The sequence below is a fragment of the Thunnus albacares genome, chromosome 3, assembly GCF_914725855.1.
Source record: "Thunnus albacares chromosome 3, fThuAlb1.1, whole genome shotgun sequence".
Taxonomy (NCBI): domain Eukaryota; kingdom Metazoa; phylum Chordata; class Actinopteri; order Scombriformes; family Scombridae; genus Thunnus; species Thunnus albacares.
This window is the reverse complement of record NC_058108.1, coordinates 12818834-12837603: the sequence shown is the minus strand read 5'-3', so window position 1 is coordinate 12837603 and position 18770 is coordinate 12818834. Positions and strand designations below refer to the sequence as shown.

The window sequence follows — 18770 nt, the reverse complement described above, 5'->3', positions numbered from 1 at the left end:
GCTGGGTTTTCATCAGCAGTAACTTAACGTGACTCTGATACGGCTGCCCCTCGCTAGGCTTCCTGAAGCTGGGGGGGTCTTAATGAGCTAAGACTGCCTGTTAAGAGACAAAGGCTGAACTGAAGGGCTGCATAAAGGGCTAATATAAGATAAATAAGGAGTTTTTTGACCCGTGAATCATGTTAAACTACTCTAGTCCTGCAATAAAAATATAGAGCTGGAAATGAGCATAATAGGTCCCCTTTAACTTGTGGTTTTGTGATAACAGGACATAAAAACATAACTAATCAAAATCACTCTTGGCCTCTTTAATCATGTGGGAATGCAAAATTTGGAGGGAAAAATAAATGCATGACAAGCTCAAAAACATAATTATATTTACTTCACTGACACTGACATCCTGAAGTATTTTCTCCCAATTCTCTCCCCGCCCCACAAATATCATCACCCACTGTCACTTCTAAACATTTCTTTTCCACTGTGGAGCACTGCCAAGAGCATGTTTTGTATCTTCAGATGGAAGAATGAAATATAGTTAGCATTATCTGACAATAAATGACACACTATATAATAATACATAACTTACTCAGTGCTTATCAATTTAAAGAAACCTTTAGAGTACATTCATAATGTCTAATCATCACCAAAGTTTGGCTGCTGGCATGTAAAGTCAATCAGTGTGCAATAAATGACTTATAACTACACACAGAGCATCTGAACTTTTCCTGACCTAAACCTCCTGTATCCACCTCTAAGTGACAAATAATTGCAGCTGTGAAGCTCCTGGCAGGTACAAGCCCACTGTATAACTGTGAGGGCTGGCAAGCTCCTGAGCACTTTGAGTGCTTGCCAAAGGTGGTTGGCAAGTCAGCACTAAGGATGAACACTCAGTAGTTCATATCTTTCTCACTATCCAGTGTAATATATGTGAGGAGGGAAAAAGAGGGTGAGTGGACAGATAAAAGAATGAACCACTGAACAGGCTGGAGAAATGCCCTCAAAGGTGTTTAGGTTTGTGTCATTGATCAAAATAATTGTTTTACCTATTTATTCTGTGCTGTATTATCCTGTTTCTTCACATACAAGTAATCCTCTTTTTTATTTTTTATTTAGTGAAGCACCTTGTTATTTGAGGAGTGCTATGCTATGAGTGGCTATGTACTGTTGTATGTTTGTTTTTAGTTACTTGGATTGTGAATCTAAGATGCACAAATACAAACATTTTTAGTTTGCTGGACAGATTGTGAAGTTTACTCACACGTCAGAGCAGAAAATACATACCGTTTGATCACATGTTAGGCCATGTTCAACCCAACATCAGGACTTGGTTAAAAAAATTCATCCAGGGGTTAAGGTACTAACCCATGGCCCGCAACATCCTCTGTTTATGTTTGGCAAGAGTGATTTTTTGCATGTTGTTTCCTATCTCTCTCTCTCTTCTCTCATTTCCTGTCATTTTTCTATTTTCAACGATCTACTAGGATCTACATTAAATATGTAATATGTTCTTGACCAGTGAAGGTCTTGTCAACTTTGTAATGTGCATATAACACAATAACATAAATACAGAGGGACATAACTTACTTTCCAAACAACTACAACAACAATACAAGCACCTACAATACTCTACCCCAAATTTTATAAAAACAGTAGCCCCTAACATTAATCACTATTTTACAAAGCCTTGAAATGGAAGGTGGTGGTGGATGTGGCCTTGGTTGCTGCTCCATAGCAGACTCTTCTCTCTAACATCTCTGTGGAACATGGGCATGAAGTACATCCTCACAGGATCAATAAAGTTTCTCAACAGTATTATTAATGCTGAGGTGCCATCACAGCGATATGATTCCTTCAATATAAAGCCCAACTCCAGAGACCCCCCGGTGAATGGAGCACAGCTGGGTTTCAGACAATGAGGAGGCAGCCCTGTCCACTGGGGGGGAGACTCACTGTGTAGAACTCAGAGAGAGGCTGTGAATAGAGATCAACTCACGACACTTGTGTCAGCCATGTAAGATGAAAGAGAAGGGATGAGTGTGTGAAGGAGAGACTGGTGTATGTGCGACTGAGCATGAGGGAAGACAGTGAGAGATACTGTAGCGTGAGAGGGATCGAGCAAGTAGACATGTGAGTGTATCGCAATCAGGTAAAATCCACATGCGCTCTACGTCGTGACTGTCTTATCTAAAAGGCTATTGTGAGTGGATACAGCCAGAATGTGTGTTGGATGTATGTGGGAAGCAGAGACAGAAGGGTGCACAGATGGAGAAGAGACAGAGGAATTATCAAATTAATAAACAAATCAACAGCACACAAATACTCAATGCTGACATTATGCTGAAAACATTTTCCAAAAAAATGTCTAATATTACAAGGACGATGAGTGTTTGTTCGATACGATGAGTGTTTGTTCGATACGTTCCTTCCAACTGTGTATGGCCTTTAGAAGCTATGAATACATGCCCAATGAGTGTTCACAGAGTGTGATGCCCATTAGCTGTTTGCTCATGCTCATGTCCATGTGTGCAATCAGGACACACACACAACAAAATGATGACAAAGGAAAAATGCTCCTTTGAATACTATCTGAGACACATTTTCAAGGCTTAACAATAACGAGCTGCCCTGCATTTCTTTGTTGAAGCCTCCGAAGAAAAGCAACGTGGTTCGATTTTTGTGTTGTTGTTGCTAAGATACCACAAATTTAGCTGACAACTATCTGCCATTTCTTTGTTAGGTGTCCTACAGTTACATTATCATTTCAAACTGCAGGAATGATAGACAGTGCAGATAAAAATAAGGCTGTCAGAAACTCAACGTACAGCACAGATTAGCTGTCAGTAAAGACAATGAAAAAGAAAGACAACATCTTCCAAAAAAATTAAGCACAGACACTGAAAAATGTGAATTCACTAAAATACATCCTCTACAACAAGTTGTTCATGCTGAAAAATATCAATTTGTGATTCTCTGTGTATTCCAGAAGTGTTTGTGGTTCCTCCTTTTGTTGTACAGCATGCTCTTGTCAAACTTGTCAACACCCTCTTCAGTTAGTGAAGTTTTCTGCTGCTCATCTCTTCTTGCACTAGAAGTATCTGGATATTTGATGTCACATTGTGCACTTTTAGCCAAGGATCATAATAATAAAATCCCAGAATTTAAAGTTACACTGCCAAAATCTGTGTTTTAAGTGTGAATTGTTTCTTATAGTACTAAAAATGTACAACTTTTGGAAATATCTGGCTCTGCAGTTGCTAAATTCTCCGCTACGTTCACCAGCTGCTCACTTACATTGTCTGTCTACTGTTTACTGATGAGCAGGTAACGCTGGTAAGCTTTTCAGAGCTTCTTCACTGAAAAGAGTCATGTTGTGACTGGAAAAGTGGTTGATAAGATCGGAGTCTGTGGTGCAGAAAACCAAAACAATTCGCTAAAAGAGGCCAAAAGAGGCTAAAAAGCCCAGCAGAGCTAAGGGGAACTGTAGTCGGGTGGCAATGCTCTGTGGGTTCAGCAATACAAGCATCACCTTTTTCATTACAAATAGTCATTAGATTGATTGTTAATATGAAATGATTTATAAGCACAGCTTTAATAACATCTGAATTCATAAATTTGAATCATCTTCACGACACTTCTAGTCACACAAAGTGCTATTTCTGTGATATTTCCTGTTTTGATGAAGCGTCCCTTGAAAAATGCTCGACTTTGGCACTTGACTTTAGTTAGAATGCTGGCCCAGCCTCATAGAACAGAGAGGTGAGGCGGCAAATTAGTTACGTGCCATTTATCTTTTATGAGCTCTGAGGCCATCCATTATTTAACTCCGGCGGACATCAGCTGAGTCAACATTTAGCCCGCTGTACAACACGCTGGACATGCAATGAAGAAAAAGAGCAACTTAAGCATCAGGGATCCCCATGCTCATGTTCAGGGCTGCTGAAACTTTCAAGACCAAGAAGAAAAGCCCCTCTGTGCCATTAAAATTACTTTTCTCTTAATACTTAATTTGTGCATTTTAGTGTATTAGAGTATTTATTTTATTGTATTTAAAGAGGCCATATTACACCCCTTTTCCACAAGTTAACACAGTTCCCTGGGGTCTTGATAAAATGAATCTGACATGCTTTGGTCAAAATACAACAAGGGTCAAGCACCACTGCAGCCTTCTTATCCTGTCTAAACAGCCCCGTTCAGAATGGCCAGTTTGAGTGTAAATCAACTTAGATTTTGCTGTGATTTAATTGCAATAAACAGATCAAAAGGATGACAAAATAACTACATCATTATGTCCATTTGTAAAAGGCCTGAATTCATCCTTTGTCAAGTTTGTCCACAAGAAGACTAGCAAACAACTGTTAAAATGCTTGTTTTTTGAACAAAGTTCGGATTGATCAGAACTATGTTAACATTGTAGCTGCTCCATCCATTCTCAAAATAATGTAATCTAAAGGCGTAAATACCGCAGTAACGTTATTGTTTATACATATAGATATCTACATACTGTGTAACTTTAAAATTACATAAACTCACCGGCAATTAAGATGTCTATTACTGATGACATCAGCAGAAGTGGTGCCTCGGCAAGCAGCGGCTCTGTCCCCCGGTCCAGCCCCGCAATACACCATATTTTTCACCCTTAGTTTAGTTTAGCCTAGCTTAGCCCCATGTGATGTCAGAAGGGGCATCAAAACTGAATGGCTTGTTGAATTACATGAGTACAGAGAAAGCCAGCCCACACTAAACTGACTGGGTGGTCTTACTTCACAGCTTGTGTGTTAATAGGCACATCGGAGACCCAAATACATACACACAAGCACTGAAAAAGTGAGTTTTTCATTATATGGCCCCTTTAAATGTTAATTTTCTCCTGATGGAACATAACGCAGACTTTTTTGTAATTCTTGATGTTTTTTTGGTTTTTTTAGATTAATTTTCACCATCAATATTTTTCTTTTTTACATCAATTCAAGGTCATGTATCTTACTGAGTATCTACCGGTTTTCAATATTGTTTGGAATCAACATTTGAAATCCAATTTCAGGAGAGCGTGAAGAGCAAGAACTCTTTCTCTTAACCTTAGTGGCTTGTTATTAGTATACAATCCTGATGTGTTTATGTCTGAATCAGACAGCTGACACTGTGATACTAGAGCAGAGCACAGGATCTTATAAAACATAGCAGAATAGCCGGGGTATGACTGGTTCACCTCGCAGTCTCAAGGAATTTTTTTGTTGAAGTGAAACAGTTTTTCAGTAGTCGTGGCAGTACATTTTGAGAAGCCGTTATAGGCCTTGAACCTACAATGTAGTGGAATTGTACTGAGTGTTTCTTTCGCATGCATTGGTTTAGAGCTGACTTCATCCAAGCACTGCCAATGATGGTTAGTGACTGTAGCTTTGTATTCAGATCACAGTTTGTTTGTCTTTGACAGGAACCATTTTGAATTTCATTCTAAGGTGACAGACTGACTCTAAAACCGTTGTTAAACTGTGATGTCTTTGATGTTTCTGTTCAGTGCTTCACTAATGCTGAACAGGAGAGATCAGGTGAGAATGCATTTCCCAACACTGTTTCTGACGTAAACTAGTGTGACGTTTGTGGGTGTTAAAACTCTCCTTACAGCCAGCGGGTCATAAATTACTTTTTCCTCTGCACAGAAGCCCATTCTTTATTCTGTCAAAACAAGTGATAAAAGATGAAGAGAACATAAGAGCTTGAGCATGAATGGAGAGCTTCAGAGTTGTCAAACCCACCAACTGATGCTGGTGAGGTTGAGAAGGGAGAATTCAGAAAATGAGTGAAAGACAAATGGAAAAAGGCCTTATTTCTTCAAAGGTGTTTGTCATCGCTCTAGTGGTTTCCCATCCTGCCTTGGGAGCCACTAGGCAGTAGCTATACCTACAGTACTTGAGCATTTCCTGTGTAATACTTATCGAATGGAGAGAAGTGGGGTTTGACAGGAGAAGAAAAGCAATAGGGGAAATGATGTGGAGAAATAACAAGATGAAAGAAAAACTGGAAGCAAGTGAATGAGATTAATAATTAGAAAGATAATTAAATGGTAATAGAAGGAAGAACAATGTCAAAGATGATGTGGAGAGGTGAAAAAGGTGAAAGTTGTGGATAATCCTTATTTATCATGTAGAAACATGGGAAACAATATGTGACACATGAAGAAATAAATGAAAACTGAAGTGTGAGCCAAATCCTTCCTCATTCATTAGACTAGAACACAGAAAAATACAACTAAAGAATAGACACTAACAAAAGAAATTCCAGAGATACTGGAAATTCTTAAATAAAGTGCATTAGTTAAATACAACAACAGAGTGATCCCATACTCACCAATCTGCTGCTAGAAATTTTCATTCAATTATTAATTTCAATTGCTTCTCCTTTGCCATTACTTGGATCAGTGTTAAGGTGCTATCAATGAAACTCAATGCTGTCGGTAGATGTTTTAAAGTAAAGGTCTATTGCAAAAGGAGCTGATTATGTGTTTTGAGACAATGGGAGACTTTTAATGTAAAACATCAGTGCAGGAAAGTTTAGGTTTCATTAACAGAAGCTAAATACTGAACAAAAAGACAACAAAGTACAAGTGACTGGAATTAATTACTGAGAGAGAAAGGTTGATTAGTAAGTATAAAATGTCTTTGTTGCTGTAGTGCTGTGGAAGTGCACATTATTCTCAATTTATGAAGATGATGGGTAAACATGGAGGAAACGTTGAGTTGGCATTAACAGTAAATGGCAACAACAGCAAATTGAAAGGCAGCAGATCAAAAATGAGGAAGGCTTTTTATATTCTATACATATATAGATACTATGAACATCTGAAATGAACGCATGTCTCTAATATAAACTTATTTCATATAAAAGTTCTGGCATCCTTCTACAGTTTAGATAAATGAGGCTACAATTTGAGAATTTGCAGTAATATCAAAACTACTTCTGTTCACTTGACTGAGGTGAGGGATTAGAAGTATTTTCTCCAAACTAGAGCAGGTAAAATGTAAGTTTTGGCAGAAAAATAAAAGTGCGTCATTTTGGGACAGCTCCTGCTAACAGGAGTCGGAAGCGCCACAAACACACACACACACACACACACACACACAGAAACAAAGACACATACAGACACACCTGAAAACAACTCTTGAAGACACACAGGACAAAGAGGAGCAGATAAGCTCACAATGTCTCTGCACAAACCCTCAGCCAAAAACTAATTAAAGTCTAGTGGAAGATACAGATGCGCGGGTACTGTTCGTGCATGTGTGTTTGTGTACAAGCCCTCACAACCTGTGTCGTGTAGGCTGAAATCATAGCTTGATCAGGTGAAGAAAAACGATTATTTAACTTTAACAAACAGACTGAGAATCATCGTAAAGAGCTTGTTGAGACACTCTTCAACTTTGGCGCTTAGAGGTGTTTTCCAACAACATATATTTTTTCTGCTTTTAAGTCACTTACTATTTCTAAATCTAAGTTTCCTCAGTTTATGGGCGTCATTTAACTCTCCCCCGCACGTAAGGGGAAGAAAAGAAAAGCCACCCCCGATGGTTCTGTGAAACTACTAAAACTTTAAAACTTTATAGATATGACATCCATATTGAGTACCAATATCAATCTGAGAGTGTGTGCCTAAGAGCGAGAGATGTTCCATGCTCAGACGGTCGGCACCCGCAGGTTTATTGAAGAAATGTGGAGCTTTAAATCTGCCAAACTACTGCTGCTTTGGCTGTGAGGGGGAAACAAAGGCAGAGAATTATACCTGCAGGATGGAACAACAAAGAGAGGGCTGACAATAAGGAGGAGACAGCAAGAGACACAGACAGGAAGACAGGCAGAGAGAGACAGACACGAAGAAAACAGAATAATGATCTCTCTAGACTGTGCCCTCCTGAGAGAGAGAGAGAGAGAGAGAGAGAGAGAGAGAGAGAGAGAGAGAGAGAGAGAGAGAGAGAGAGAGAGTGGAGAGAGAGGGGAGAGAGAGAGAGAGAGAGAGAGGGAGAGAGACAGTAAGAGGGAAAGAGCGGCGACAGAGTGATTTGTTTGTGTGTGTGTTTTTAATATGGCTGTGGAGTGCCACTTACTTCTCGATGAGGTCTAACGTCACCCCTGGCACCAACTTGGCACTCTTCTGCATACAAAACCTTGAAAAAAAAAAAAAAAAAAAACCAGACAGGGAAAAGTTGCTGATGAGGGTTGGGAGGAGAACAAGAGGTGCTCAAAGACTAGACAAAGCAATAAAAACGTTTGGCCTCTACAGTACAGATTTTATGACCTACAAGAGAAACAATCAACGGGTAAAACACTCGAATGAAAAACGAGAGCTTCAAACATTACAACCACTGAGCACTTTGATAAGTGTATTTTGGCTGAATTAGAGTCAAAGGGGAGGGGGGCGGGCAGCGGGAGACACAGTCATATTTCTGAAATGTCTGGCATGGGGGTTATTGTTTACTGTGCCTGGTTAGCTCCGACAGGTCGGGCCAGCTGTAAGTAACAGCAGGTTGGCAGTCAGAGGCTCGACAGACGTGAGCGGAGGCGCTGGAGCTCACAGCGAGTTGTCAAACACCTGGAGGAGAGCAGGTGTGTCTGTGTGTGTGCATCAACTGCAAGGAACATAATATGAAGTAAGGTGACACTACATTGCCTTAAATTTAAAGTAAACTGATGTAGTACTGAATAGTTGGTTTAATATGCTCATTAGTTGTTGCAGTGCAAAACTCACTAGGTCAACCTGACATAACTTCATATAATTGAAAATATATTGATGCAATTATTTTATTTTATTGCCACTAAACTAAACATATAGTACCAGTCTAAAGTTTGGATACAGACTTTTGGACCCTACTGTATGAGTGTGTGTGTGCTGTACGAAAGTTTTAGGCACTAAAAATAAAGTGAGAATACTTACAAAAATATTGATATAAATTGTTTTAATTTATCAGTTAACTTCTTACAAAGTTGAGTAAACAGCAGAAACCTAAATGAAATCAATATTTGCTGTGAGCAGCTTTGCCTTTAAAACAGCAGCAGTCCTTGGTTCACTTTAACACAGTTTTTCATGGTAACTTGCAGGTAGGTTGTTGTAACCATCCTGGAGAAAGAATGTTCTTCTGTGGATTTATTATTTAGGTCATCTCAGGTGCTTCTTCATGTAATCCCAGATTGACTCCATGATGTTGAGATCAGGGCTCTGTGGGGGCCATACCATACCATCTGTTGCAGGACTCATCATTCTTCTTGTTATTGAAAATAGTTCTTTATGACTCTAGCTGTATGCTTGGGGTCATTGTCATGTCATGAATAAATTATGGACCGATCAGACACCTCCCTGATAGTATTGCATAATGGATAAGAATCGAAACATCTAGGGTGCCTAAAACTTTTGCACAGTACTATATATATGTATATGTACACACACACATCCTGTAGCTTTGAAATGTAGTTTTGAAAAGCTGCCAGCTTACTCCTTCGCACTAGTGTTGTTTTACGTTCATTTACAGCTGCCTCTGCCAGCTGCAGAAACAGTTGACCAATCATATCAGAGCTTTGAAGATGGGATTAGAAATGGGGATACCGTCTTCCTACATAGCTACCTAGCTACATCCATGAAAAATACTGTGGTTACAGAAAAGCCCATGAAAGGGACTGTAGCTGAAGAAGTTGTTTTAAGTTCACATACAGAAATACAACTCTTATTGGCTTATCAGTTGGCATATTTCTTCAATCAGCATGATAAATGTGAAGATAACTGCTCCCAGCAAATGCTACCACAGCTTCTATGTGAGCTGCACTGGATCCATCACTCACCCAACCAGAAATCTACCAACGTGAACCAGGGCTTGACAATTCATCGAAAAGTAACCAAAATCAACATTATGACTCCCAATTTTAGTCATATTGATATGTTCGATATATTCATTCCTTCATACAGAATGTCCACCTGCAGTTCAAAATGATGTAATTAACCATATTTGTGATCACAAAATGACGCATGCAGCTGGAGGAGGGTGCAGATGAGAACAAGCTGGTTAAAAAAAAAAAAGTTTTGTCGGTTATATGGACACATGTTGGTTTCATTCAACACGATACAGGACGGAGCAAAGCCAAATGGAAATAAAGCTGGAAAATAGCAGAGTAGTGCAGTTTCTTTGGGAGATTACTAGGCTATTTTTGCAGAGGACTGCAGCTGTAGGCAGCAATTGCAGTGGATTCCAGTGGTGAGCAGGTTGTCGAAGATTAAAAGCTTCCTCTGGGAAGAAGCGAGCTACAAACCTTTCAGAGCCACCTTTCAAACATTTTCTGTGGAGTATTGCTGTTGAGTAATATTCAAACTACTCATTATTAAGGTTTTGTCTATATTTAAAACAGCAGTTAACAGTTAACACATGATCCCAAGATCATCTCACTACCACATGCAGCTGCTTTCCCGTCTCAGAACGGGTCATATGAATTATTATATTAGCAGAACAACTGAGGTTTGGAACATGAGGGATTAAGAAGAGTCTAAATCAGAGCTCCTGGTTACAAATAAACCTCCCTAATAAACAGGATTTTCCATATTTACAATTTAAATGATTTCATAGAACAGTGTGATATATCTCATGATTATTTTAGGTCAATGACGGATCAGATTAGATTTGAGATCACCCAGCACAGAGACGTTCACTTGGGACAGGAAGGCTGATTGAAGGAGTAATGAGCTGAAGAAGACAGCCTGCTCTGTGGGGACCAGAAAAGACACTCTGCCCCCATCCCGCTCCTCCTCCACCCTCCCCACTCTGGGAGCAGTACAGTAGTTTCCTCACACAAGATCCACTTCATTTCCCTCCTCAAAGTTTAATATGTACACGCTCACTCCCACCCTCTCCTCTCATTGCCCACACACTCACTTTGTCTTATTCAGCGAACCAATTAAAGTTTGGCCACATTGCTCTCTGCTCGTAATAATCCTTCAATTTCCTCTTCATCTCTGCCCTCCAGCCCTTCTGTACTTCTGTCAACTGTCTGTGATCTCTTCAGCGTAGGAACGTTTAGTTCACCAGCCATAGTTGTTATATCCCGAAGTTCGCTTAAAGAAAAAAAGCTTACTTTACTTTCAAAGCAGTTAGAGGTGAGGTGAGTTATACGGATACAGTGTGCCTCACCTCTACCATCCATTTTCTGGGTATCTTTTATCGGGTTTCAAATCCCTTACTCCAAGACATAACTTTCCCCACATAATTTGGTACAGACATCCATGGTTCTAAGATGATGCATCCTAATGACTTTGGTGATCCCTTGACTTTTCATCTAGTGCCACCAGCAAGTAGACGTTTTCGGTTCAAAGTGAAATATATCACAAATTTTTGGATGGATTGCTATGAAATTTGGTACAGACGTTCATGATCCTCGCCAGATAAATTTGGTGATCCCCTGACTTTTCATTTAGTGCCATCATCAGATTAAATTCTCAATTTGAAAAAAAGTTTACAAAAGCAGGCACATCCAAATGATAAATACTAGGTGCTGGACAGGAGAATATGTGATAAACGGAAAAATAGAAAAATAGAGTCCGCACACTTGATAATGCTCCCATGAACATTTATACTAATAAATGCATTATCTGACGTGCAGACTGGTTTTTTTCTGTTTAAATTTTCACTTTGTTCAGTGCTTTGGTATATCATGAAAAACTTGCAAAAATAATGACATTCCCTTCCGTAGCTGTATTTTACGTTTAGAACCAATAGCAAATATTATCATGCTAACGTGCTAAAATACAATCAACCGAACCAAGATTTATACTATGTAACCTAAGAAAAATTACTCTTCCTTATGACAAACCTTTAAAATCTGTTTCATACATAAATAGGCTGACATTCGCTACTATTACAGACTACATATCTGCAAATGTGTGGCTGACAGGGAGGAAAGATGGTCACCTTGCCAAATGTAAATTTAAGTAAATAGCAGTTATATATATGTGATCCTTACACTTTCCTGTTCAGCAAAACTGACCACTGAAACAGCTCTAACTACATCAATATTTATCTTTTTTTTTTCAAATCATTTGGCTCAAACATTGAATCAGAGGTTGACTTGAAAATCCATAAAGAAAATGATGTCCAGCTGTTTCTGGAAATCTTTCTGATTAAAACCAAAAGCAAGTTGTCCCCATCACCTCTGACTGACTGATGTTTATTTTCCAAGTTTAAGTCATGGCTGAGATGAATTATGAAGTTATATGTTTTCCTTTGAATAGTGTTGGTGTGAATTCCCCTCCAGACATGTTTTAGGACATATAAAAAACATCTATTGGAATAATAAATTGTGCCTGACATGTTTTCCATAAAACAAGACTAGGTCAAAACCTAGTATATGGATGGACCGTATATAGTCGATGTGTGAAATTGTGGCCAATGTGTTACAAGGATAGTCAGTGGTAGTGTCTAGAATCTGAATTCCTGGATATTAAATGTTCATCTGCAGTTTTCTGTTGTGGACTCAGTAATATTTGTTGTTAAAGTGTACTGAATTAGCATCACATGACATGGTTAAGCTATGTTTGAGTAAAAAAAGGTTATAAATGCAGTTGTACAAACAATACTCTCCACTCATATCTTGGGATGTTTGATTTGAAAGAGAACTTATTTTAATTGTAATTATAACTATTCTAAATATCTGTTAACTGTCCCCGCTCTTTCATCTGTTTCACTCTGCATTGAGTGTTTTGTCAGAGTGATGGTTATCTGCGGTGCTTTAACTGTGCGCTCTCCCTCATGCCTCTATGTGCCTTTTTTCTGCCTCTTTCTCGGTTGATGATCATGGAGACTGTGGTGGAAATTATAAATGAAAGTTTCGACAGCATTTTGGGCACAAATTCAGGAGTCTTATTTCTGCTTTGTTACCACGCACATTCTGAATTCGGCAGATATTTTCCCAAGGCCAGCGAGTTTTACGCAAGACCGGAGCAACAACAGATCTGAGACAATACAGTACAAGCCTTGATAAAAGCTCCCTCCACTGACCTCACAACTCTCATTCAAATCAGACATCAAGTCTTAGAAACCAACGTATAATCTGGTGTCAGCTTGTAGAAGGCCGTTGTGATTCCTGCTTTGCTGTGCAGACTTAAGATTCACTTTTATCTTGTAGATATTCAGGGTTCCATGGATTGAAACATGCATCTGCATCCCTGCTTGATCCCCCTGTTGAGTTTGTCACAGGGATTGATAGATTGATACCCACTTTATACATAATTTAATATCACTTCTTATCACACACTAGACAACACATTTTCCATTTTAATTATTTACTTTTGGTCCCTGTCTCATTGCTAAGCAGTAAACATATTCACTTGCTTTGTTGCATTTGTAGTTTTGATATTGAAAAAAAAATAGTGTAAGCAAGCCAGAGGGGAATTGTTACAGTTCACGTTCAGACACTGTGATCGTAAGCGCTCACAGAATCACTTTCCTCTGATCACACTGCGTGATCAGAATGAAGTTTTTTATCATTTGAGAGTGCACGATAGAGCTTTTTCATTGGCAGATTGTGAATCAAAATAACTATAAATACTGATGTCACCAAACACTGCAAGTGCTCGCCATGCCTCCTCCTCCTCTGTCCTCTCCTCTTTCCTTCCTTATCTCTCCTCTCTTCAATGCCTGCGGGGATCTTGCATCTCTCTGTTCAGGGGTTGGATGGAAACACGCTCTCCCTGATGCAACCTCTACTATATCTATGCTCTGTTTATTTTAGCCCTTCTGTCTGTTCCTGCCAGACTCCATTTTGAGTTTATCATCTCTGTTTATATCTGCAGCGAACACAGACAAAAACATAAACAAAATATTTAATCAGTGGTTCAAATGATATTCAAGAGTCAATGTGGAACTGTCTTGGTTTGTACTGTATTGGGGAAAACAATGATATACCTCAAACAGCAAAGCGCTGGCACATGACAATGTAGGTTTAGCACATCATGGCTTTCAGTCAATATGTTGCTGATCATTAAGACTTAAGAATAAGTTTTCCTGGTTACATTCTTCTCCCTCTTTGTTCCTGGAGTGTCAGGCACACTCAGGGCCTGTGCTTTTCTTTAAAGAGACAGCAATTCACACTGATGTCATGTGGGATCTCATTATTCTCAGGCAGTAGGAAGACCCTTTGAATTTAAGTGCCATGGATTACGTCACAGTCAGGATGGATCAGTTGTTGGATACAAACTCCCAATCCATGCATGAATTTGATCTTTTTTGGAATTCAAATTCTGCTCCCAGGCGTGATGGCAGCTTTAAGTGCTGGTGGAGAAAACCGAATAATCAATAACAATCACCACAGATGATGGGCTGAATGTGGAAGCTGAAAAAAAGTGCAAAAGGCTTTGACCTTGTGATTGTATTCTTACAATAATATTTTGCTGTCAATTTAATTAAATTACCTGATCTTTTAACATTAACTAAATAGATATGAAAGTCAATTTAACGTTAGGTCAATTTGTAAATGGTAAATGGACTGCATTTATGTAGTGCTTTTCTAGTCTTCTGACCACTCAAAGCGCTTAACAACATTCACACACACATTCATAAACTGATTTCAGGTGCTGCCATGCAAGGTGCCAACCTGCTCTTCAGAATCTAATCTAATGCACATTCACACACCGCTGGTGCAGCCTTCAGGAGCAATTTGGGGTTCAGTATCTTGCCCAAGGACACTTCGACACACAGACTGGAGGAGCCGGGGATCGAACTGCTAATCTTTCGATTAGCGGACAACCTGCTCTACCTCCTGAGCCACAGCCGCCTGGTCTCACAGTCAGCACATTTTCAGAACTTGTAATCATGAATTCTTGGCGTTCCCAGCATTTGAGTTAAAATTCTCTGTTTTCTAATTTAAAGAAATGTTGTTATGTGTCTGTCTCAGATGAGCCACAGAGTCCTTTCTCAGTTCAGGATCAGCACTGATCCTGGTTTGAATGTTACTACTAACAGTATAGCAAAAACAGTAATCTTAAGGCAGTGTGGTCCCTGAACGATCAGATGTGAAACTATTAGAAAAAAAACAGAACTGTAAATGTAGCCTAACTCTACCTCTTGTTAAAACAGCTACTCTGTTGTTGGCTAAATTAATCTAACTGTTTTTCTTAGAGCTGAACGATTCAATATTTATTTATATTACAGTGGGTCAAAAATTACAAATAGAGTGAAAAGTGTTGCTCATGGTGACAAACCCACAGAGAATTATTATCCAACCCTGCAATCCCACTCAGCTTGACGGAGCATTTTTCAATCTTTTAACTCTTGGTTTTGGTTTTCCGGATGCTCTCTCACCATCAACCTCGTTTCCAGCTGCAACAGGAAGCTGTTTTCAACTCAAAAATCATATTCAATAACATGAATAATAATGTTTATGTTAACCATATCAATTTTATAAGCCCATAATATGTTAGATATGTAATGTTCAGCTTGTTGTTTAATGTTACATGGCAAAACTATTGTTGGGAATAAGCTGCAAAAACAACGCAATGCCTTCATTTCAAAATGGTACATGGCTCCTATGGGTTTTTGTAGCCGAATATATGTATAAAGGATTATAAGCAACAAAGGAGTATTTGGAGTATTTTCCACTTACTCATTGTTACATAAAGCTGATATCAAGCTGCTCATTAAGTGGCTGTGGACTCCTAAAGTCCAGTACAACTGCTGATTGTTTCTGAGCAAAATTTCAAATGATGATACATTATGATTAACGTTCAGGACAAATGTGAAGATGGAGAGGGTCCTGCTTGATCAGCATAGAAACATGCCCCATTAATGCTTTCACTTCTAATTAACATCAAAGTGTAGTGCTAGTGATATACTGTACACATTATGCTAATTAAAATACATTTCCTGAACATACAGGGATGTTAACCTTGCCTACGGCACTATTCAGTTTAAAAGAAGATCCACCTTAAAATTCACGTTACTTCCTATAATATTGTACAGATCCATTTCAAAAAAAATTTTTTTTTTAAAAACCCAAGCAGCACAGACTCTATCAATGATGTCACCTTGAGACAAATCCTGGAGCGGCTCCGACAATGAATAATGGAACAAATGTTGAGACTCTATGACAGCAGCCATGGTGATTTTGCTGGAATATGAACACATTTACTGACTCACAGCTATAAGTCTGACATTCAAATTAAACTGATTTGGATGTACAGTAATAAGCAGATGCCACCTGATGACATTAAGTGTGTAGACTATTGTGCATATTGTGCATTTATAGAGACTCATTTGACCCTCCAAAACAACCTGAATATGTTCTGGTGATTTAATGGCTGTATTCACGGCTGTACGAGCGGTCACTGAATGGTTTGAGTTTGAAAATGATGTGAATCATATTCTATAGCCAGAGTCACAGTCAGATCTCAACCCAGTAGAACACCTATGGGAGATTCTCTCTCTCCACCATCATCATCATCATCAAAAAAGAGGAAATATCTGTAGTGGAGTTCCAGAGACTTACAGAGTCTATGCCAAGGAGCACCAAAGCTGGACCAACACTTTACTACGACTGTACTGTATGTTGGTTCTTCCTTTAACTTGTCAACCATGTATCTGTATGTATTCAAAGCTTTACAAACAGATGCACCCACAGATGTTTCTTGTTCATTCTATGGTCCCTCATCACAATTTCACATTGTTTGACATGAGGCTTTAACAGAGATCGTCGGTTTCACCAACTCTGTTTTTCTAGAATCTAGCAAAGTTGGGACAGAGTAGTGATGACTTTTATCTTCAAGAGACTCTGTTTGTTACCACAGATCATGGGCATAACTGGGACAACCTGTTAGGGAGCCCTGGGGCAAAAATACACTGTTGGGTCTATAATAACCTCCCATCTACCGTCTGTGCATTGTGGATGTGCTCCGTCACCTCCAACCAAAAACCACCAAGAGATGGACCAGCACTGCTTTGACGGAATAACAGTACGGGGCACTTTGTCAGTAATTGTGACAATTTGATTAAACAATTTAATTTTGAAAATGCAAGACAGGGTAAAACTGCTGATAATGGGTTCACCTTCATTACTCAAGAGGGACGAATTCCCACATGTCATCTGTTCAATGGGGTTTCAAATCCGCAACACTGACCACCGTTGCTATTTAGAGACTGACTTGAGATGGACTTTCAGTGGCCATATATCTGTTTAAAAAAAAAAGCTAAAATATAATACAATGATCATATTCAGGGAGGTGAATAATTTAAGTTTTTGTACATTATTATAAGATGCAAAACCTGTTTCAAGTGGCAGCAAACAGGGTTCAACTTCCTGCTGATCAGGTCCTAGTGAACAGACGCTGCCATTAGTATGCACGTATGATGGGGTTTTCTGAGGTAAACCTGCTGCTGCCTTTAAATCCACAGAGGTCTACAGGAACTAGTCAGCCAAGGCATATGCAGTGTTATGTAACAGTTCCCTTCTGTAGTTCACCCTCTAACACGAGACAAGAGGGGGAAAGATGAATGTGTCAAAATTTTACAAGTAATTTATATTTCAGTTATTAAACCCAAGGCAAGAATAAGACCAGAGTGGTGTGTTGTGATTATTTCATTTCACCTATAGAAGCTGGAAAAAGGAGAATACATATGTAGCCACATTTCTTCTCAATGAACATAATGAGGCTGTGATGTGTGTGTGTGTGTGTGTGTGTGTGTGTGTGTGTGTGTGTGTATGTGGGTGTGTGTCAGGGGAGCTCCTGCTGAATGAAAGGAATACAAGATGTGGTCATGTGAGCCCTTACAGCTGCTGCATTTCCATTAAAACCTCATCTGTGTTCCTGCTCTTGAAGGTGTACATACTGTTTACAGCACATACATGAAGATAATGAGATGCTACATGAGGTCAACATCATGCCTGTCAAAGCTGAGCAGCAAGGTTGAAAGGTTTACATCTATGCATCGTTATCAGCATGCATGATTATTCACGTACATGCAGCAAAACATAGCACCCCGGTGGAAGGGTGAGCAAGTGTAGAGCGGGTGGGTATTGGTGCAATATTGAAGAGATGAGAGCAGGGTCTTGCTGAGGAGTTGGCTCAGCCTGCTTTGCATTCTGCACTGTGATTCATCACTGCTGCCTGATTCTTCACTAAAGCATTGAATGACAGAGGTGCCTGGCAGAGGTGGTACAGTTTCCCCCCTAAATAATCTTGCTATTATTTTGGCCACATGTGTTTTTTTTAACAAGACAATAGGTTTTGTCAAACAGTTTGTACTTGTGTTCTTGGTGCAGCCCAAGTCCTGTCACAATTTAAGTCAGAATTTAATAAAATATGGTCCAAATGACTGCAAGGGCCTTGTGTAAACTTGGGGTGACAAGTATCGCAGCATTCATTTTGCATAATCCAGTGGCAATGGCGGTGGCTATGAGCCATATTTACAACTGTTATAGTTTTTGTTCTACAGCACTTGTGTAAGTTTTGAGAGTTTTTTTCCTCAGGTGAAATATTAACTATTTACATTTCAAATATGTGGTCGATTTATCCAAACAATGTCTACTTGAAAATCTCACCATCGGGCCAAGATCGTAAGTCTTGGCAAGGCCTTTTGTAATTTACTGGTGGCACAGATGTTTTGAACAAAAGATATAATAACATTGGAACATAAACTTCCAGGGTCAAAATCTAATATTTGCTGCAGGTCAAGTTAGTTTGGATAACGGTGATTTTAAGGTTCATGATTTATCTTGCCTATTTGCCTCGGTGTATTTTTGGGTGCTTATATGCA

The 18770-nt window shown here is 39.2% G+C and overlaps 1 protein-coding gene across 3 annotated transcripts in view; it reads right to left on the bottom strand.

Annotated features, from left to right (window-relative positions):
- Positions 1-18770, bottom strand: part of rptor (regulatory associated protein of MTOR, complex 1) — a 179034-nt gene that overhangs the window by 82546 nt on the left and 77718 nt on the right. For all 3 annotated transcript variants that reach the window (XM_044346469.1, XM_044346470.1, XM_044346471.1), the window contains exon 8: positions 8097-8156. In XM_044346469.1, coding sequence (XP_044202404.1) covers positions 8097-8156 — 60 coding nt within the window. The remainder of the gene's footprint in view (positions 1-8096; positions 8157-18770) is intronic.